The sequence below is a fragment of the Monodelphis domestica genome, chromosome 4 (genome assembly GCF_027887165.1).
Source record: "Monodelphis domestica isolate mMonDom1 chromosome 4, mMonDom1.pri, whole genome shotgun sequence".
Classification (NCBI taxonomy): Eukaryota; Metazoa; Chordata; class Mammalia; order Didelphimorphia; family Didelphidae; genus Monodelphis; species Monodelphis domestica.
This window is the reverse complement of record NC_077230.1, coordinates 426,451,420-426,472,302: the sequence shown is the minus strand read 5'-3', so window position 1 is coordinate 426,472,302 and position 20,883 is coordinate 426,451,420. Positions and strand designations below refer to the sequence as shown.

Below are 20,883 nucleotides of genomic sequence, written 5' to 3'. Positions count from 1 at the left end.
AGATTGAAAGAATCCACAGATCACCTCCTGTATTTAATCCCCAACTGATAACACCCAGGAATGTTATAGCCAAATTTAAAAACTATCAGACCAAAGAAAAGATATTACAAGCTGCCAAGATGACGCCATTCAGATACAATGGAAACACAGTGTGGATAACACAAGATCTGGCTACATCCACACTGAAGGACTGAAAGGCATGGAATATGATATTCTGGAAAGCAAGGAACTCTGGAACTAGGTCTACAACCAAGAATCAAATACCCATCAAAACTGACTATATTCTAACAGCAGAAAGTATGGTCATTCAACACAATAGAGGAATTCCAAGCATTTGTAAAGAAAAGATCAGACCTGAACAGAAAATTTTATGTCCAAGCATAGAACTCAAGAGAATCATCAAAAGGTAATTAAAAAAGAGGGGGAAAAGAAAAACAAAAAAAGAAGAAAAACATGTTTAAGAGACTCAATAAGTTAAAATTATATGTATCCCTATAAGAAAGAGAGGTCATTGGTAACTCTTAAAAACTGTTGCTATCACCTGGGCAGCTAGTAGAATTACACTTAGAGGGAACTATGACAAACTGTAAAGGATGAAAGGACAAGACACAATAGGTATATAGATATATGCATGCATAAATACATATACGTGTGTGTGTGTGTGTGTATACAACCAGACCTAAAAAAAAGAGGTTAATACTAAAAGAAACAAGGAAAGAAACAAATGGGGATAAATTTATATGTCACAAAGAAGCTCATGGCAGGAGGGGAGAGAACATCGATATACTGGAATGGTAAAGAGGGTGGAGATAGGAATTACTCATCGCTTATGTGCTTTGAAACTGACCTAAAGAGGGAAGAATAATCCAATTCATTGAAGCAGAGTATAGATTTGCGCCCTATATGGAAATAGAAGGGTAAAAAATGGACTGGTGGTGAGGGAAAGAAATACAAGGGAGGGAGAGGGTGGGGGGGAAATTTAAAAAAAAGATTACGAGGGAAAATAAGGGGGGGATAAAAAGGGAAGGGGGGTAGAAAGGGAAGTAAAATAAGGGTGGTAACTATGGGGACTGATTATAAATAAACATTAGTGTAGAAGGAAATAGTGAAAGAAGAAAAGACAGGACCAGGAGTAGAAATCACACACGAGGAAGGTAGATAGGCATAGGGTGAAAGTTAGAGGATGGATCCAAATCTATTGGGCATCTACTGATAAAAAGAAGGCAGGAGTCACAATCATGATATCTGACAAAGCCAAAGTAAAAATAAATCTAGTTAAAAGAGATAGGGAAGGTAATTACATCCTGATAAAAGGCAGTATAGGCAACAAGGAAATATTTGTACTCAACATGTATGCACCAAATGGCATAGTATCCAAATTTCTAAAGGAGGAACTAGAGGAGCTCAAGGATGAAATAGATAGAAAAAGTATATTAGTGGGAGACCTGAACCTTCCTCTATCTGTACTAGATAAATCAAACCAAAAAATAAATAAGAGGTGATACAAGCGAATGAAATCTTAGAAAAATTAGAGTTAGTAGACATGTGGAGAAAAGTAAATAGGGACAAAAAGGAATACACCTTATTTTCAGCAGCACATGGTACATTCACAAAAATTGACTATGTATTAGGGCACAAAAACATTGCAATCAAATGCAAAAGGGTAGAAATAATAAATGCAAACTTCTCAGACCACAATGAAATGAAAATAAAAATTAGTAAGGGTACATGGAGAAGTAAACCAAAAATTAATTGGAAATTATACAGTATGATTCTCCAATACCAGCTAGTTAAAGAACAAATCATAGAAACAATTAATAACTTCATTGAAGAAAAAGACATTGGTGAGACATCCTTTCAAAACCTATGGGATGCAGCCAAAGCAGTACTCAGGGGGAAATTTATATCCTTGAGTTTATATATAACAAATTAAGAAGGACAGAGGTCAATGAATTGGACATGCAAATTAAAAAACTAGAAAGTGAACAAATTAAAAATCCTCAGAAGAAGACTAAATTAGAGATCCTAAAAATCAAAGGAGAAATCAATAAAATTGAAAGCCAAAGAACTATTGATTTAATAAAAAAGACTAGAAGCTGGTACATTGAAAAAAAACAAATAAAATAGACAAAGTACTAATCATTCTAATTAAAAAAAGGAAAGAAAAAACCAAATTGACAGTATCCAAGATGAAAAGGCAGACCTCACCTCTAATGAAGAGGAAATTATGGTAATCATGAAAAACTACTATGCCCAATTATATGGCAAAAATATGGCTATCTAGGTGATATGGATGAATACTTAGAAAAATATAAATTGCCTAGACTAAAAGAAGAAGAAATAAATTACCTAAACAACCCCATATCAGAAAAAGCAATTGAAAAAGCCATCAAAGAACTCCCTAAGAAAAAATCCCCAGGTCCAGATGGATTCACAAATGAATTCTATCAAACATTCAAAGAACAACTAATCCCAATGTTATACAAAGTATTTTACAGAATAAGCCAAGAAGGGGTTCTACCAAGTTCTGTTTACACCACAAACATGGTACTGATCCCAAAGCCAGGCAGGTTAAAAACAGAGAAAGAAAATTATAGGCCAATCTACCTAATGAATATAGATGCAAAAATATTAAATAGGATACTAGCAAAAAGACTCCAGCAAGTCATCACAAGGGTTAGCTACTACAGGTAGAATTCATACCAGGAATGCAAGGATGGTTCAATATTAGGAAAACCATCTACATAATTGATTATATTAACAAGCAAACCAACAAAATCACATAATTATCTCAAAAGATGCAGAAAAAAAAGCCTTTGATAAAATTCAGCACCCATTCCTATTGAAAACACCAGAAAATATAGGAATAGAAGGGCCTTTCATAAAAATAATAAACTGTATATATCTAAAACCTTCAGCAAACGTCATCTGTAATGGGGATAAATTCGAAGCCTTCCCAATAAGATCAGGAGTCAAACAAGGATGCCCATTATCACCTTTATTATTTAATATTGTACTAGAAACACTAGCAGTAGCAATTAGAGAAGAAAAAGAAATTGAAGGTATTAAAATTGGCAATGAGGATACCAAGCTCTCACTCTTTGCAAATTATATGACGGTCTATTTAAAGTATCCTAGAGAATCAACTAAAAAGCTAGTGGAAATAATCAACAACTTTACCAAAGTCTCAGGATACAAAATAAACCCACATAAGTCATCACCATTTCTATATCTTTTCAACACATCTCAACAGCAAGAATTAGAAAGAGAAATTTCATTTAAAATCACTCTAGACAATATAAAATACTTAGGAATCTATCTCCCGAGACAAACACGGCAACTATATGAACACAACTACGAAACACTCTCCACACCATTAAAACTAGATCTAAAGAATTGGAAAAAGATTGATTCCTCATGGGTGGGATGGGATAACATAATAAAAATGATCATCCTATCCAAACTTATCTATCTATTTAGTGTCATACCCATGGAACTTCCAAAAAACTTTTTTTTTACCGAATTAGAGAAAACCATAACAAAGTTCATTTGGAAGAACAAAGGTTCAAGGATATCCAGGGAAATAATGAAAAAAAAAAATGCATAGGAAAGTGGCCTTGCAGTCCCCGATCTCAAACTATATTACAAAGCAGTGGTCATCAAAACAATTTGGTACTGGCTAAGAGACAGAAAGGAGTATCAGTGGAATAGACTTGGGGTAAATGACCTCAGCAAGACAGTCTATGACAAACCCAAAGACCCCTGTTTTGGGGACAAAAATCAGCTATTTGATGAAAACTGCTGGGGAAATTAGAAGAGAGTGTGGGTAAGATTAGGTTTGGATCAACAAATCACACCCTACACCAAGATAAATTCAGAATGGGTGAATGACTTGAATATAAAGATGGAAACTATTAGTAAATTAGGTGAACACAGAATGGTATACATGTCAAACCTTTGAGAAGGGAAAGATTTTAAAACCAAGCAAGACTTATAAATAGTCACAAAATGTAAAACAAATATTTTTGACTACATCAAATTAAAAAGATTTTGTATAAACAAAACCAATGTAACTAAAATTAGAAGAGAAGCAACAAATTGGGAAACAATCTTCATAACATAAAGCTCTGACATAGGTCTAATTACTCAAATTTATAAAGAGCAAAACCAATTGTAGAAAAAGTCAAGCCATTATCCAATTGAAAAATGGGCAAGGGACATGAATCGGCAATTTTCAGTTAAAGAAATCAAAACTATTCATAAGCACGTGAAAAATTGTTCTAAATCTCTTATAATCAGAGAGATGCAAATCAAAACAACTCTGAGGTATCACCTTACACCTAGCAGATTGGCCAACATGACAGCAAAGGAAAGTAATGAATGCTGGAGGGGATGTCGCAAAATTTGGGACATTAATTCATTGCTGATGGGGCTGTGAACTGATCCAAGCATTCTGGAAGGTAATTTGGAACTATGTCCAAAGAGCACTAAAAGATTGTCTGCCCTTTGATCCCGCTATAGCACTGCTGGGTTTGTACCCCAAATAAGGAAAAAGACATGTACAAGAATATTCATAGCTCTGCTCTTTGTGCTGGCAAAAAAAAAAATTGTAAAATGAGGGGATGCCCTTCAATTGGGGAATGGCTAAACAAATTGTGGTATATGTTGGTGATGGAATACTATTGTGCTAAAAGGAATAATAAAGTGGAGGAATTCCATGGAGACTGGAACGACCTCCAGGAAGTGATGCAGAGTGATAGGAGCAGAGCCAGGAGAACATTGTACACAGAGACTGAGACCCTGTGGCACAATTGAATGTAATGGATTTCTCCATTAATGGTAATGCAATGTCCCTGAACAATCTGCAGGGATCTATGAGAAAAAAAAAACGGTATCCTTAAGCAGAAGAGAAAAGTGTGGGAGTAAAAACACGGAGGAAAGGCAACTACTTGACTACAGTTGTTGAGGGGATATGATTGAGGAGAAATGCTAAAGAGCACCCTAATGCAAATACCAACAGCAAGGAATAGGGTTTGGAACAAGGGCACATGTGATACCCAGTGGTATCACACATTGACTTGGGGAGGGTTGGTGGAAGGGGAGGTGAGGAAAAGAAAATGATCTCGGATTCCAAAGAATAATGTATGAAAATGACCAAATAAAGTAATGTTTAAAAACTAAAAACTTAAAAAAAAAGGGAAATTGGATACAGACTATTAATGCCATGTTGGATTGCATAAAGAGATGTTGGGTATGATTGAGAGGTCCACAAACTTATTATCATTGGGAAGGTAACAGGGTAGTTGAAAAAACATAATGTATACTTTTTTTAATCCTTCCCTATTAGCATTAGAATCCATGCTGTGCAATGGAGGTTAAATGAGTGGCCCAAGGTCATATATCTTTGAATTATTTGAGGTCAGATTTGATCCCAGAACTTCTGATCTCTAGGCCTGGCTCTCAATCCACTGAGCTACACAACTACCCCAACCACTAATGCAGTCTTAAGAGAAGCATGTCCACTTCGAAGAATAAGGAGATAGCTGTCTTTCTGTACAATCAGATGGCACTTGGATTATTGTATTTGGTTCTAGATGACACAATTTACAAGTGGCAACAGTGAACTGGGGAATGTTCAGCCAGATTGGTTAGGGGTCTGGAGTCTCTGAAGATCAATTGAGGGAACTGCGTATTAGAAAACTGCCTGGGACATCTAAGGAGTTGCAATAGGCGACTGCTAAAAAGTTTCAAGAAAGAAAGACTGCAACATTATCAAAGCAGGGATAATGAACGTTTATTTTATGCAGCACGCAAGATTTAAAGTTCTCCTGAAGAGAAACAATCTATTCTCCCCAATCCTCCCCAGAATGTGAACAGGGGAGTTAACCCATTCTCAGGAGATCTTGGAATTGTTTATGCAGCCTTGAACTGAGATTTCTATGTTTTGGTGTACTCAGCAGGAATAGTTTGTGTCAAACACCTGGGAAGAGGAATTTTTTCTCATGGGTTCCTGGAAGGTTCACTGCAATTCCCCATTTATTTTTAAGACATCACATTCCTTTTGGTACAGGATCCCATTAATAGTTTTTTTGCAATTCAGCAAAACTAGTAATTAAAACTTTTAGCAAACAAGGCAAGCATAAGCAGATAAACAAAATCACAAGTGCACCAACTACAAGAAGAGTCATATCATGAAATAAGGAGGAAAACAATCCTTTTTATGTTTCAATCCAATTATACAAAGAATCTGCGATATGCTGTGGTTAGAGATCCTCCTGAAAGGATGAATCAATATTCTGAATTAATATACTGAGATTGTTAATATATTTGGTGATGTTTTCATGGTCCCATAATTCCTGTAATTGTAATTTAATTTTTTTCCAATGTTTTTGTGTCATTATTTACTCTTATATAGTAAGCAAAATGCAGTATATCTATAATCACATTTCATGTGTGTTTTAAATGACATATTCTACTTCATTTGTTAGATCAGTCATATTTTTCTGTAACATCATAATACTTTTGTAAAAACTTGTATCGATTTCTTTTTCTCTTTCTAATGCTGAGGTTACATTTGTAGCCAATGCTTTCAAATGATTGGCGTCATTCTCAAGAGAATGTAAGTTAGATACTGATTGTGCTAAAGATACAGAATCTATTATAGTAGAAGCCAATGAAGAAACTAATGCTACTATGCCTAATGCAATACAAGTAATACATCGTTTATGTTGTGGTCTTATTTTTTGTTGTAATACATAAAGAATTTGGTCCCCTGGGCTACCATACCATGAATCTTTATGTTCAGTGGCAAAAAGGGCCATGCGTGGTCACTTAATGATTAAGACAGGCCCATCCACCTGTGATCCTACACAGTAACTGACCCTACAGTTGCTACAGGTTACATTCCAATATTCAAATATCTAACTCTTTTGCTTGTTATTTCAGTAATGTTCAGCTTCAGGATGATTATTTACTGTAGGTATAAAAGCATATCCCCCTGTTAGGTAAGTCTGAATGTCTAATGTAACACTTGTATTTACTGGTTTTTGGACTTTTCCATTATTAGAAACATTAACATAGTGATTCATATTTACTTTATCCAATGCCAGGGCTGTCTTTCCATAATCAATCAAAATCTGTATGAAATTAGCAGAACGTAACCAATTAGCTCTGGGGGCATCACCCACAAAGGCAAGCTGTATCCTCCTATAAAACTATCATGAAATTTATAAGAATCCAGTTTCTTTCCAATACACCTTGTGTCGTTATGCCAAGATACCCAAATCATATTTTTCCAATGAATACATGGTGCCCTTTTAGATCTACACAATAGCAAGGGAGGAAACATATTAACAGTGTCTCTTTGTTCATATTCCATCACAGAAGGACAAATAGGTATTTCTTGTCCCCAAGTACCATCACAAGATTCCCCTAGCCAAACTAAATATTGCAGTTGGCTGTACCCTTTATATTTTACCCCTTTGTCTACACGATAAGATCCTATCCAGAAAGAGTCTGACAGGTCAGGATGACCATAATAATGCGCCTGCAGAGATCTGAGGGGCAGGCATTCAGGATGGTCTCGTGTGAGGCACACTGGGGGTGCCTCAACTAGTCCAGTCCAATTGAAAGACACAAACAATTATTGGCCTGATTATTGTCCTTAGCTTGTCTCTCAAAATGGTAAATGCCAGGAATATCAGAATTAGTTTTTGTATATAAGATGACTTACGGTAAAGTGTGTCCCATGCCGACATACTCTACCCAAGGTGGTTGTTCCCAAAAAACCCATCTATTTATTCCAGGAGCTGTACTTAAATTCTGGAATAGAAGTAGAAGAGTCAGTATCTTATTGAGACGTAGTCGAGTCTCCTTGTGAGGCTTCCGGAGTCCTCTTCTCGAGTTTCTCTTTATGGTCAGACAGTCTCTTGAACTCAGCAGGAAGGGAGCCATACGCTGTCTTTACCTGTGCAGCCACAAACAAAGCCTTGGCCTTGCAGGACCACTGGGTGAGGTCCTTGCCAGGATTGATCATCATCTTTCCATATGACAAATTTTTCTTCTGTAGCAGGGAATACAGGAGTAGTGGTACCTCAATTTCGTTCATAAGAAAATGCAGAGAAAAAATTTTCAGCTCTGGATATATTATTGGAAGTAAAGATCAAATTATTTATAGTATATACAGTTATTGCCGATCGTTGATGTGGGGTGCTGTCTCCCTCTTTTTGTTTTAAAAGAAACATTTTTAGTATTTGATTACTATGCTCCACAATAGCTTGTCCTTGTGGAATGTATGGGATACCTGTGAGGTGTTGAATATCCCAAGTTTTACAAAAAAGAAAAAGTTGTTTGGAAGTATAAGCAGGTCCATTATCTGTTTTAAATGTTCTGGGGGGACCAGGCATCTGAAAAGTAAGCCCATAAAAACCCTGAATAAGTATCCACAGTGACATGGATATATTTAAGTCGTCCAAAGGACGGTTTGTGAGTCACATCCATTTGCCTTATATCTGTACTACTTAAGCCTCTGGGATTCACACCAATATACATTGGGGGATGGTTTGGAACACAATTAGGACACTTTTTAACAATACTCCTGGCTTGATCTTTAGTGAGTTGCAACATTTGGCCTAAAGCAGTACTATTTTGGTGAAATCTATGATGGATTCCTCAGCTAATTGCATATCAGTTAGATAACATTGAGCAATCAAAGCTTGATCTATGATATCATTTCCTTTAAAAATAGGTCCAGGTAAATTGGTATGGCTGCGTACATGCATGGCATACACTGGATGTGTCCTTTGTCATACATATGACAGTTTGTAATTTACAGAATAACATTTGTACATTGCTTTGAGTAGATCTGATGACAGCTTGTTCTACACCTTGCAAAGACTGAAAAACATATTTAAAGTCCATTATGAGGTTGAAAGGCTCCTGAAATAACCAAAATTCTAGCAAAACAACTGTTAATTCATTTTGTTGGGTAGAAGAAAAAGGAGTGGTAAAAATGACAGGTAGCTACCTTCCTTGTATACTCCTGCCTTATAACTAGCATTCGCATCAACATAACCATTAGGTCCTGATACTGGAAGATCTCTTAGAACACTAGGAAAAACAACAGGATGTTGGGACAAAAAAGAAAATTAACCTTGTGGAGTGTAGGTGGTAATAGTAATGGGGTATGCTAATAGTAAAGACTAAATATTTCTGTAGTATATCTTTAGCAATGGGTACCCAGATTTCATGAGGATACCATCCTAAACCTGAAACCACATATTCTATGCCTTTCCATATTAATTGAGCCATGAGACAATCCACAATTATAACTTTGTAAAGCCTTTCCCGATTTGCTTTTTAGATGTAACCCTTCAATGACTCTTTGTTTCTGAGTTATGGCTGGTACATAATTGCTCAAAATAATTGCTCAGAATTTCCTTAATTTCAACTTCATTGCTAACTCATTCATCCTTTTCATTTTTGCTTTTGGTAATTATGTTTTCCTCTTTCTTTAATGAAATTAACCAATGGGTCATCTATTTAGTTGTATTTTTATTTAAAAAAAAAAAACAGATCCTAGATTTATTTAATTCTGCATTTTTTCTTTTGATTTTATTAAATTCTCTTTGGATTTTCAGGATTTTCGGTTTAATTGGACATTTCCTGATCTTTCCAGGGAACTGAAGTCAGTTGTATCCACAGACAGCCCTAGAGAGGTTAAGATGCCCTAGATCACATTAGGTGTCAACTGCTACTCTGAAACTTTTTATGAGCCAGAGTTCTTCCTGTCCTGTGTAAACCTCAAAATTTCTTAGACTTATAAATGTTGGAAATTTCACCATTGGGAAATTTCATACTTGAAAAATTCCCTATTGATAGTGGGTCTTGGCTATTGGAATGTGAACCCCATTGGCATGGGAGTTTCCTCCTCTTCCCTTCTTAAGATTACTTTAGGACAGAAACCTTTTGCTGAACAATGGAATGGACTTTGACCTATGCTTAAAGCATAGAACAGGAATTTCTTTGAGTCATGATTGATTTTAGAATTGATACAATGGAGATACTTGGAATCAATCTCCACCCTATTCAGTCCTAACAGGATTGAGTAAGGGCTGCAGCCTAGATCAAAATTTAAATATTCCAATCTCTATCCTCCTCAGGTTAACAGGATTTAGAAAGGGCTGTAGCAAAGGATCAAAGATTAAATTATTTGAAAATATGACCTTCAACAGACATGTGCAAAGGCCAGAGACCTCTGGGTGGTCCTGGGTTAAGCTAGAGCCTCCATTGGCACAGGGAAATTGATGGACAGGTGATTGGGAAATGTGAGGACTGAGGGGAGGGAACTTGGAGGGTTTTCCTGAAGGATAGGAGGGTCTGAAGACTGGGGGTGATTGAGGAGTTTGTCGGAGTGGTTGTGGTGTGCTCTGAGAAGCTTGCTCTGAAGGAAGCTGAAGGTGGGGGCCCTGGAGACTGTTTCTCCATATTTGGTCACGTGAGTAATAGGGACTGATCTCCTTTCATTGCCCCAGCTATCTAAGGGCTTGGGCCTTTTGGCCCAGCCTAAACAGAAGGGGTATTCAAGCCCTATTCCCTTCTCTCCCCTTTCACTCTCCCTCTATCTCTCTATCTCTAATTCCTTTCTTCCTCCTGTTTGTAATTAAAACTCCATAAAAGGTTGAAGACTGACTTGAGTTTTCATTAAGGAATTACATAGCTGAATTCCTTGGCGACCTTAAATTAATATATATCAGTCTTTTAAAAGTGATTTCCTTGTCACACCTGGTAGTTCCACCTAGTGGACAGAAGGAGACCAATAGCAAGAGAGGAATATCTGAGGCCAGGGATGATTGAGCCAGCCTGATTTGCATCAGATCATAGAGGGGCAAATGTTGGAGTCCTTCCTCACCCATGAAGGGATTGTGTTGGATGTGAACCTGTTTATGGGTCTCAGCATTGTTGCAGAGTCAGGCCAGGAATCCTGCTCAGTTAGTTCCCCAAGGCATCCCAAATCATTTTTGGAAGAGAAATGATCAGGGAGTCAAGTCCATTAAAACTGGATCCTCTTTGGCTCTGTGACCTTGAGCTAGTTACTTAACCCCCATTGCCTGGCCCTTTTGCTCTGGAAAAAATACATAATATTGATTCTAATGCAGAAGGTAAGGGTTAAAAAAAGAGTTGTTCTGTGATAGACAAGAGATAAAAGGGTACCTGAATGTTGCTGTAAGGAGAAAGGAAAATAGTCCCCACCTGATCAATGTAAGCCACTGAACATCCCCTGGCAGGGTCACAGAACCCATTATAACTCCACCATTCCATGGAGACACGTCTCCTCTCCCACTCAAGTCTTCTCTTCTTTGGGCTAAGCATCTCTAGTGCCCTCAATTGGTCCTTCAATTAAATATGTGTGTTCTCTAGTCTCTTCTCTGCTCATGACTCTCTATTGCCTATAGACTATCCTTGAGTGTTCTTGGTCTGTCATTAAACCTTAGCCATTCACAAAAGGGCATCAGGCCTTTCAGATACTTCTGGCCATGCATTGTGTGCTCAGACAGCATGAGTCTACATTTGGTACTCAGACTCACACTCTGTACTTTCCTTCCTCTGAACCGTTGTTTGGGCTATTTTCAGGATTTATACACAACTTCTATATATGTTCTCATTTGGTCCAATAACACTTGGACTGAGAGATTATTTTACCCATTTAACAGATCAGGAGACTGAGACACAGATAGGGACTTGCTAGTAAGACACACAGCCAGTAACATTTTGAGACAGAATTTGAACATAGGTCTTTCTCCCTCTTAGGCTACCACTAGTCACTATGTCATGTCAGGCACTGTATCCATTGATGCTGCCAAAACACCTTCCAAAAAGTCCTACCATGGCCTTCATGCCCAGGAGAATGCTCACTGTTCCTTCATATTCTCCCCCCACTACAAAAGGTAACTAGCTGACCTCAGATTTGTCACTGTCCTGGCCAGTGTCACTTGGCTTTACTGGATACAAATGGGAGGCTCACTCTTCCTCACATTAAACTTCCCAATGGAGACCCAGGGATGGAGTGCAAGCTCTACCAAAATAACAAGGAGAAAGGTCAAGGAAGCTGAAATATTTCTAACTTATGACTATCAATTTGGAAATTATTTTTAAGACAGCTGGCCATGGATGACCCAGGACAGAGGCCTGACGATCCTCATGCATGTGCCCCAGAGATTGCTCTGGCATACATATCTCTCTCAGTGGCAAGGCCTTACTTCCAACTAGAGATAAGGAAAGGGCTCTCCTTGGGCCATGAAGACTCTGGGAAAATTATTCCCCATTAGTTTAGATTCCCAGCATAAAACCATATCTGAGCTTGAAGATCACCTTCAACATTCTCATTCTTATCTTATAGGGTAGGAAACACCTAAGGAAAAGGGAGAGGCCAAAGCAGGGAATTCCAGAATCTTCTGTAAAGTGTAGGAACTACTTCCTGTGGACAAATCATGTCCTAGGCACCAGAGATGTTATTGTGGGTTTGAAATCTCCAGACTTGAACCAGGTCTGACCTGACTCCCAGCCTGAGGCTCTTCCTTTTGTTCCCTGATACTAACTGATCTATTTCCACTCTCTGCCTTTCCTTTTCTTTTCTCTTCAAAATTAAAGTAATGTTTCCCTTTCTGAGCACAGTCTCCCTGTGGCCTGTCCCTAGTCTATCCTCACCAACCTCTCCCAATATCCTTATCAAGCTGTCAAGGTAAGGAACACTGGCTTCCGAAAGCCCAGGCCAAGGAATCATAAACTCTTGGTGGTTCTGCCAAGCTATAAAGGCCTCAAATCCAAGCCCAGGTGCTGGATGAAGGGGTCTGTCATCCCCAGTCCTGCTTGCCTCAGCCCAGAAAGACTGAGCACCCGCGGCTTGGACTCCATGTGAATGTCTTTGTCAGTCACAGGAACTGAAGTTGAACTTTTCCTAAGGCCTGGAGGAGATGAGATCTGCACCAGAGAAAGGGGGGAGCTTTGCTATTGAAATCACAGGTTCTTGGTGTCTGGCCTCCAGCCTGCCAAGGTCTTAGACAGGCCCCTTCCAAACCACTTATTTGGTTATAAGGTAAGAAAAAGAACCAACACAGTCATTTTCTGTCTATTCTCTGTGCAGCGCCAGTGTCCAAACCTACCATTGTCACCTCCAACATTACTGCAGTGGAGACCAAGGACTTCTCATTGACATGCCAGGCTACAGGTCAAATTCACGCTTACCAGTGGTTCATAAACGGAGTTGCCCCAGCTGGTAGCAGGATACAGCTGTCGCCAGATAAGAGGACACTCACTCTCAGCAGGCTCACAAGAAGAGATAACAAAGGGCCATATGAGTGTGAAATCCGGAATCCATTTTCTAGCAATAGGAGTGATCCATTCACACTGGATGTTGCCTGTAAGTATATTGCTTCTTCCTATATGGTGCATGCTTATAGCCTGGTGGTGTGTTCCCAGAGGCCAGGCAAATTCAGTCCCTTCTCTGAGAACTAAAGAGCTAGGCTCTGAGGTTCCCAAACCCCTTCATCTTTAGGGAGCCCAGATTGGCCTTGTCATGTGTTCTGGTGGAGGGTGGCCATCCAGGGTGCTGAACTGGAGAAAGCCCTAAGATCTTCAAGTTCAGATCCAAACTGTAAAAGTAGAGGAGGAGCTGTGAATTTCCCAGCTCAAAGGAGCATCACAGTGGTCCCTGGTGATGGGTTACAGACTAGGAGATGCCCTTCTTTTCTGCCATAATCTAAATATGGAATCCTTCTTTTTCCTCCAGATGGCCCAGATATTGCCACAATTGACCATATAAGAGATCAGTTCGCAATGGGGATAAATGTTACCTTGAGCTGTGTTGCTGATTCTAACCCACCAGCACAATTCACTTGGTTACAGAATGGACAATCTGTCAGCAACTCTGCCTCATTTTCTATTATTACATCCCTGAATCATATCGGAAACTATACCTGTATTGCAACTAACTCATTTACTGGCTTGACGCGCACTGCAAACAAGACTCTTATGATCTATGGTGAGTAGCTTGATTGGGCCCCCAACTTTGTGTTGGGCTCTCTCTTTCCCTGGCAGAAATAGACATGGAGAGAAATAGACATAAGTGACATTCTGCCTCCGTGGTCCCATGGCACAATGCATTGTGGTAGAAGGAACCTTCTACTCAGAATCATGAAACTTGGATTTAATCATTCCTCCTCTTTCTATTATCTGTGTGGTAAGTGTGTCTCCTCCTTTCACATCCTCAGCTTCTTCATCTGGAAAAGTGAATAATATTTGCTCTGTATATAATAGGATTTTATGTGGGGAAAATACTTTTTACATGTTAGGCACAAAAACATGTGAATTGTCATCATCATCCTTGTTATTGATATTGTATTATTCTCTTCTGTTCTAGTAGCATACAACCTTCTTTTTCTCCCAACTTCTAGGACTGCAGGTTGAATGACTGCTCCATAATCTTTCCTTCCATCCCTTTCCCTTGGTGCTATGGACCCACAGAATGTTTTTAATTCTTGGTTGGAGTATAAGCTATGGTCATGCAACAGGGCTGGCCTTGATCCTGTTTGGCAGGGATATTCTGGAGATGGAAAGAGGATGTAAACTTTGTCTCCTTTCACACACAGAGATTCACCATTGCACCTATATTTTTCCTCTTTGTGGCATAAAAAGTCACATGAAAGTATGGCTGCTATTAAACCTGATTCTTATCCATGTAAAGGGATGATTGGCTTTAGCCTCCAGTAACTGGGTCCACAGTAGAATTCCTGATGCCCAATTAATTCACTGGTCTGACATTCCTATGTATCGATGACAAAACCTTCAGTCTCATAATCACACTAATGGGCAGCAGGTTCATAGAGAGATCATCTCTGGCCTTAGTTTCCTTTTATTTCATGCAATTTTATTGTTACAAACCTTAGGGGTATCCCAACTTCCTCTCCTAGACTATGGGGATGTTATGAATGGAGAGCAGCGGGGAGAGAAAGAATTGGACACGAACAGCATATACTTTAGAGGAGGGTCGATTTTTTATTCGCCTCAATCTGTACATGAGGATGCCTAAAGCTCACGTTTTAAATTATCATATAATTATCTGTTTGTCATTTTCTTTTGTTAACTATTTTCCAATTACCTTTTCCCCTGGATCATGAAGCACCTGGGAATGTTGCAGGCTATGTATTTGACACCTGTGGTTGAAAAGAGCTTTTTCTTAATTTATTTTTTTTTCCAATTAACTAAAATCTATTTTCTGTCCCCCTTCTACCTTCTACCACTAATGAAAACTAAAATCTTTGGGACAGGTATGAGTTGTGACTGTCTGTAGCCATGAATTAATCTATTCCTAGGTGGACACCTGAGAAAGAGAGTTAGGAACTGAGGGAAAATGGGTGAAGGGGATATAGAGAAAGAGGGAATATAATAAAAGAAGAAATACTCAGAGACAGGGCTTAAAAAGCCTTAATGTGTGCTCCTCTGATTCTAGTAGAGAGAGAGAAAGAGTAAACTACATATTTTCTCAATCTTTTATTGGAGGATCAAGGAATGGGGAATGGGAGGTAGCTAATGATCATGTAGCATGGCATAAGAGTTAACATTGGCTCAACTGACAAACATTAGATCAAGGAGGAGGAGTTCATTCAAACATGTGACCTGGTATGGAATCTGGCCTGACAAGGTGGGAACTAGGACCCTGTGGCAGCCTACCCAGGAATTCTTCTGACTTTTGGACTGTAGATTTGGAGAGTGGTCAGAATTAATCCAGTACCTATTAAATACAATGATCAAGAACTACTTGCCCATGAATCTGGTATATAAGAATATAGGTTGCACTATTGATATATTAATAATTGTTTCAAGATTAAAATACACCTATGATGCCACATGGACAATCAAAGAAAACAAATTCTGATGCTCAAAAAATATCTGTTGCAACATACACCCTGACTGCATCCCATTTCTGAAGTGAGGCAGCTGATTTCATAGGAAGTCTGTAGGTTTTTGTAGAAAGTGAGTAACCCATTATCATGGGTTTTCTGCAATCCTTGTTAGCCACTGCATTGATCAGAGGTCCCAAGTTTTTCAAAGTTCTTTGACTTCGGAACACTGTAGTTATTGTATAAATCACCCTCTTGGTTCTACTCACTTCATTCTGCATTAATTCAGAGAAATCTGAAGTTTCTGTTTTTGAACTCATTCTGTTCAGTGTTTCTTTGAGTGACTTGGGATCAAATGGAATAATATCTGTAAAGAGCTTGGTAAATCATGACCATTAATGTTCTACTAATTCTTTTTTCCTTAATTTTTCTTTTGTATTTTTATTGTTGTACAAAACACTCCATTTGGGACATTGTAGTAAGAGCACATTTATACGTAACCAAATTCCAAAATAAAACCACAAATATACTAATATGAAAGGAAACTCCAATAGTTTTTTTTCTCTGGAAGTGGATAACATTCCCTGTCATAAATCTTTCAGGATTGTCCCAGATTATTACATTACTGAGAGTAGCCAAGTTTTCACAGATGATCCTTGTACAATATTGCTGTTACTGTGTATAGTTCTTTCAGATTTGAACCCAGGACCTCCCATCTCTAGTCCTAGTTCTCAATGCACTGAGCTACCCAGCTGCCCCTTGTTTATCGTTTCTTTTTTTATTAATTTAATTTTTTTTGGTTACAATAATCTCTTTATTTCCCTCCCTCCCCTCTACCTACCCTTCCCACAGCTGATGTGCAATTTCATTGGGTCTTACTTGTGTCCTTGATCAGAACCTATTTCCATGTTGTTGTTTGCACAAGGATGTTAATTTAGAGTCTACATCCCCAACCATATCCCTTCATCCCATGTATTCAAGCAGTTGTTTTTCTTGGATGTTTTTACTCCCATAGTGTTTCCTCTGAATGTGGATAGTGTTTTTTTCTCATAGATTCCTCCAAGTTGTTCAGAATCACTGCTGACTGTTCTTTAATGCCCTTTTGGCATAGTTCCAAATTGCCCTCTAGAATGGTTGGATCAATTCACAACTCCATCAGCAATGCATTAATGCCCCAACTTTGCCACACCCCCACCAGCATTCATTACTTTGCTTTGTTGTCATATGAGCCAATCTGCTAGGTGTGAGTTGATAACTCAGAGTTGTTTTGATTTGCATTTCTCTGATTGTAAGTGATATAGAAAACTTTTTCATGTGCTTAATAATAGTTTTGATTTCTTCATATGGAAGATGCTTACTCATGTTCCTTGCCCATTTATCAATTGGAGAATGGCTTGATTTTTTGTACAATTGATTTAGCTCTTTATAAATTTGAGTAATTAGTGCTTTGTCAGGGGTTTTTGTAATGAAGATTTTTTCCCAATTTGTTGCTTCCATTATAATTTTGGATGCATAAGTTTTGTTTGTACAAAAACTTTTTAACTTGATGTAATCAAAATTATTGATTTTACATTTTGTGATTTTTTCTAGCTCTTACTTGGTTTTAAAGTCTTTCCTTTCCCAAAAATCTGACAAATATACTATTCTGTGTGCACCTAATTTACTTATAGTTTCCTTCTTTATATTCAGGTCATTCACCCATTCTGAGTTTACCTTGGTGTAGAGTGTGAGATGTTGATCTAAACCTAATCTCTCCCATACAGTCTTCCAATTTTGCCAGCAGTTTTTATCAAATAGTGGGTTTTGGTCCCCAAAACTGGGACCTTTGGACTTATCATAGACTGTCTTGCTGAGGTCATTTACCCCTAGTCTATTCCATTGATCCTACTTTCTGTCTCTTAGCCGGTACCAACTTGTTTTGATGACCCCTGCTTTATAATATAGTTTTAGATCTACGACTGCAAGTGCTCCTTTCTTTGCATTTTTTTTTCATGATTTCCCTGGATATCTGTGATCTTTTGTTCTTCCAAATGAATTTTATGTTTTTTTTCTAACTCAGTAAAAATTTTTTTTGGGTATGGAACTAAATAAGTAAATTAATTTGGGCAGGATTGTCATTTTGATTATGTTAGCTTATCCTACCCATGAGCAACCAATGATTTTCCAATTGTTTAGATCTATTTTTAATTGTGTGGAGAGTGTGTTTTAGTTGTGTTCATAAAGTTCCTGTGTTTATCTCAGCAGATAGATTCCTAAGTATTTTATATTGTCTAAGGTGATTTTAAATGGTATTTCTCTTTCTAATTCTTGCTGCTGAGATGTGTTGGAGATATATAGAGAAATGTTGATGACTTATGTGGGTTTATTTTGTATCCTGCAACTTTGGTAAAGTTGTTGATTATTTCCACTAGCTTTTTGGTTGATTCTCTAGGATACCTAAGGTAGACCATCATATCATCTGCAAAGAGTGATAGCTCGGTCTCCTCATTGCCTATTTTAATACCTTCAATTTCTTTTTCTTCTCTAATTGCTACTGTTAGTGTTTCTAGTATAATGTTAAATAATAGAAGTGATAATGGGCATCCATGTTTCACTCCTGATCTTATTGGGAATGCTTCTAGTTTATCTCCATTGCAGATGATGTTGCTGATGATTTTAGATCTATACTGTTTTTTATTTTTAGGAAAGGCCCTTCTATCCTATACTTTCTAGTGTTTTCAATAGAAATGGGTGCTGTATTTTATCAAAGGCTTTTTCTGCATCTTTTGAGATAACCATGTGATTTTTATTGGTTTGCTTGTTAACATGGTCAGTTATGTGGATGGTTTTTGTTACCATGAAAATGTGGGTTCAAGACTGTGAATTGCCAAAACTGTAGAAATAATTTTAGTGTCTTGATTTTATATCAAAAATAAGTTGTTGCCATGGGAAAAACCCCAAATATGAAATACCCAAGTCAATTGGGTTTTATAGAGATTTTAATTAAAATGAATGAAGGAATTAAGGGAAAGGAGAGACAGAGTAAGAGGAAATAGTAGGAAAAGGCCTAGGGCCTAGGCCAAATGGCCTAGGCCTTTCTCTTTAAGAGAGAAAACTAAGTCAGTCTTTTATCCACTCACCACAAGATTTTGTTCCAAGCAAGATTCCAACTAAGTTCAGAGACCCAGCTACTCCAACAAGTCTGAGATCCAACTAACTCCTAAGTTGAGAGAAGCATCTCCTTTTAAAGAAAAATTTCTCTTATGTCAGCTCCCCTAAATTTTCACATCTACTAATCACAGTAGATGCTTTCCACAGGACTTACCATTCTTAATTCACATATTCTTTTGTTATCACCTTCTCTGAGTAGACTAAAACTTCACACCTCTTTTGTTATGCTTTCCTTTTGTAAGTTGCTTGACCTTTTACTGATTAATTTAACCTTTATAGGAACTTAGTACCATTTTGTATTAGATCAAAAAATAGACCTAGCTTAAGGTTTTGGACTCACTGTAAGTATGAATTAGGGACTTTTTCATTGTTCCAGTAAGGAGTTTTACAACTTTATCTTCCCCTAAAGTATGCCTAAGTATGGGTGGAGTAATGTTAAAATTCCCAGTACATTCCTGATCAAGTACCTCCATTTTTAAATGGGAAATAGCCTTAACCAAATGTTCCAAGGTAGAGTCTGAGCAGTTTTAAGATTCATATTTTCCTAATATTGAACCATTCTTGCATTCCTGGTATGAATCCTACCTGGTCATAGTGAATAACCCTTGTGATGACTGGATGGAGTATTTTTGCTAGGATCCTATTTAAGAGTTTTGCATCTATATTCATTAGCGAGATTCATCTATATGTTTCTTTCTCTGTTTTTGACCTGCCTGGTTTTGGGATCAGTACCATATTTGTGTCGTAAAATGAATTTGGTAGAACTCCTTCTTTGCTTATTCTGCCAAATAGTTTGTATAATATTGGGATACGTTGTTTTTTGAATGTTTGATAGAATTCATTTGTGAATCCTTCTGGACCTGGGGATTTTACTTAGGAAATTATTTGATGGCTTGTTCAATATTTTTCTGATGTGGGGTTGTCTAGGTAACCAATTTCTTCCTCTGTTAGTCTAGGTAATTTATATTTTTCTAAGTATTCATCCATATCACCTAGATTGCCACATTTGCTGCCATATAATTGGGCATAATGATTCTTTTAATGATTGCCTTAATTTCCTCTTCATTAGAGGTGAGGTCTCCCTTTTCATCTTGGATGCTGTCAATTTGGTTTTCTTCTTTCCTTTTTTAAATTAGATGGTCTAGTACTTTGTGTATTTTGTTTTTTCAAAGTATCAGCTCCTAGTCTTATTTATTAAATCAATAGTTCTTTGACTTTCAATTTTACTAATTTCTCCTTTGATTTTTAGGATCTCTAATTTAGTCTTCATCTGAGGATTTTTAATTTGTTCACTTTCAATTTTTTTTAATTTGCATGCCCAATTCATTGACCTCTGCCCTCCCTAATTTGTTAACTCAAGGATATAAATTTCCCCTTGAGTACTGCTTTGGCTGCATCCCATAGGTTTTGAAAGGATGTCTCATCATTGTCATTTTCTTCAATGAAATTAATTTTTTCTATGTTTTGTTCTTTGACTAACCAGTTTTGGAGACTCGTATTGTTTAATTTCCAATTAATTTTTGATTTACCTCTCCATGTACCCTTACTAATTATTATTTTCATTGCATTGTGATCTGAGAAGGTTGCATTTATTATTTCTGCTCTTTTGTACTTGTTTGCAATGTTTTTGTGCCCTAATACATAGTCAATTTTTGTGAATGTATCATGTGCTTCTGAAAAGAATGTGTATTCCTTTTTGCCCCCATTTATTTTTCTCCATATATCAACTAACTATAATTTTTCTAGGATTTCATTCACTTTTCTTACCTCTTTCTCATTTATTTTTTGTTTTGATTTATCTAGTTCAGATAGAGGAAGGTTCAGGTCTCCCACTAGT

At 37.5% G+C, this 20,883-nt stretch overlaps 1 protein-coding gene across 1 annotated transcript in view; it reads left to right on the top strand.

Annotated features, from left to right (window-relative positions):
- LOC107650475 (carcinoembryonic antigen-related cell adhesion molecule 5-like) overlaps nt 1-20,883 on the top strand; it is a 98,911-nt gene that overhangs the window by 7,841 nt on the left and 70,187 nt on the right. The window contains exons 3-4 of the mRNA XM_056825361.1: nt 13,142-13,417; nt 13,787-14,038. Of these exons, the coding sequence (XP_056681339.1) occupies nt 13,142-13,417; nt 13,787-14,038 (528 nt within the window). The remainder of the gene's footprint in view (nt 1-13,141; nt 13,418-13,786; nt 14,039-20,883) is intronic.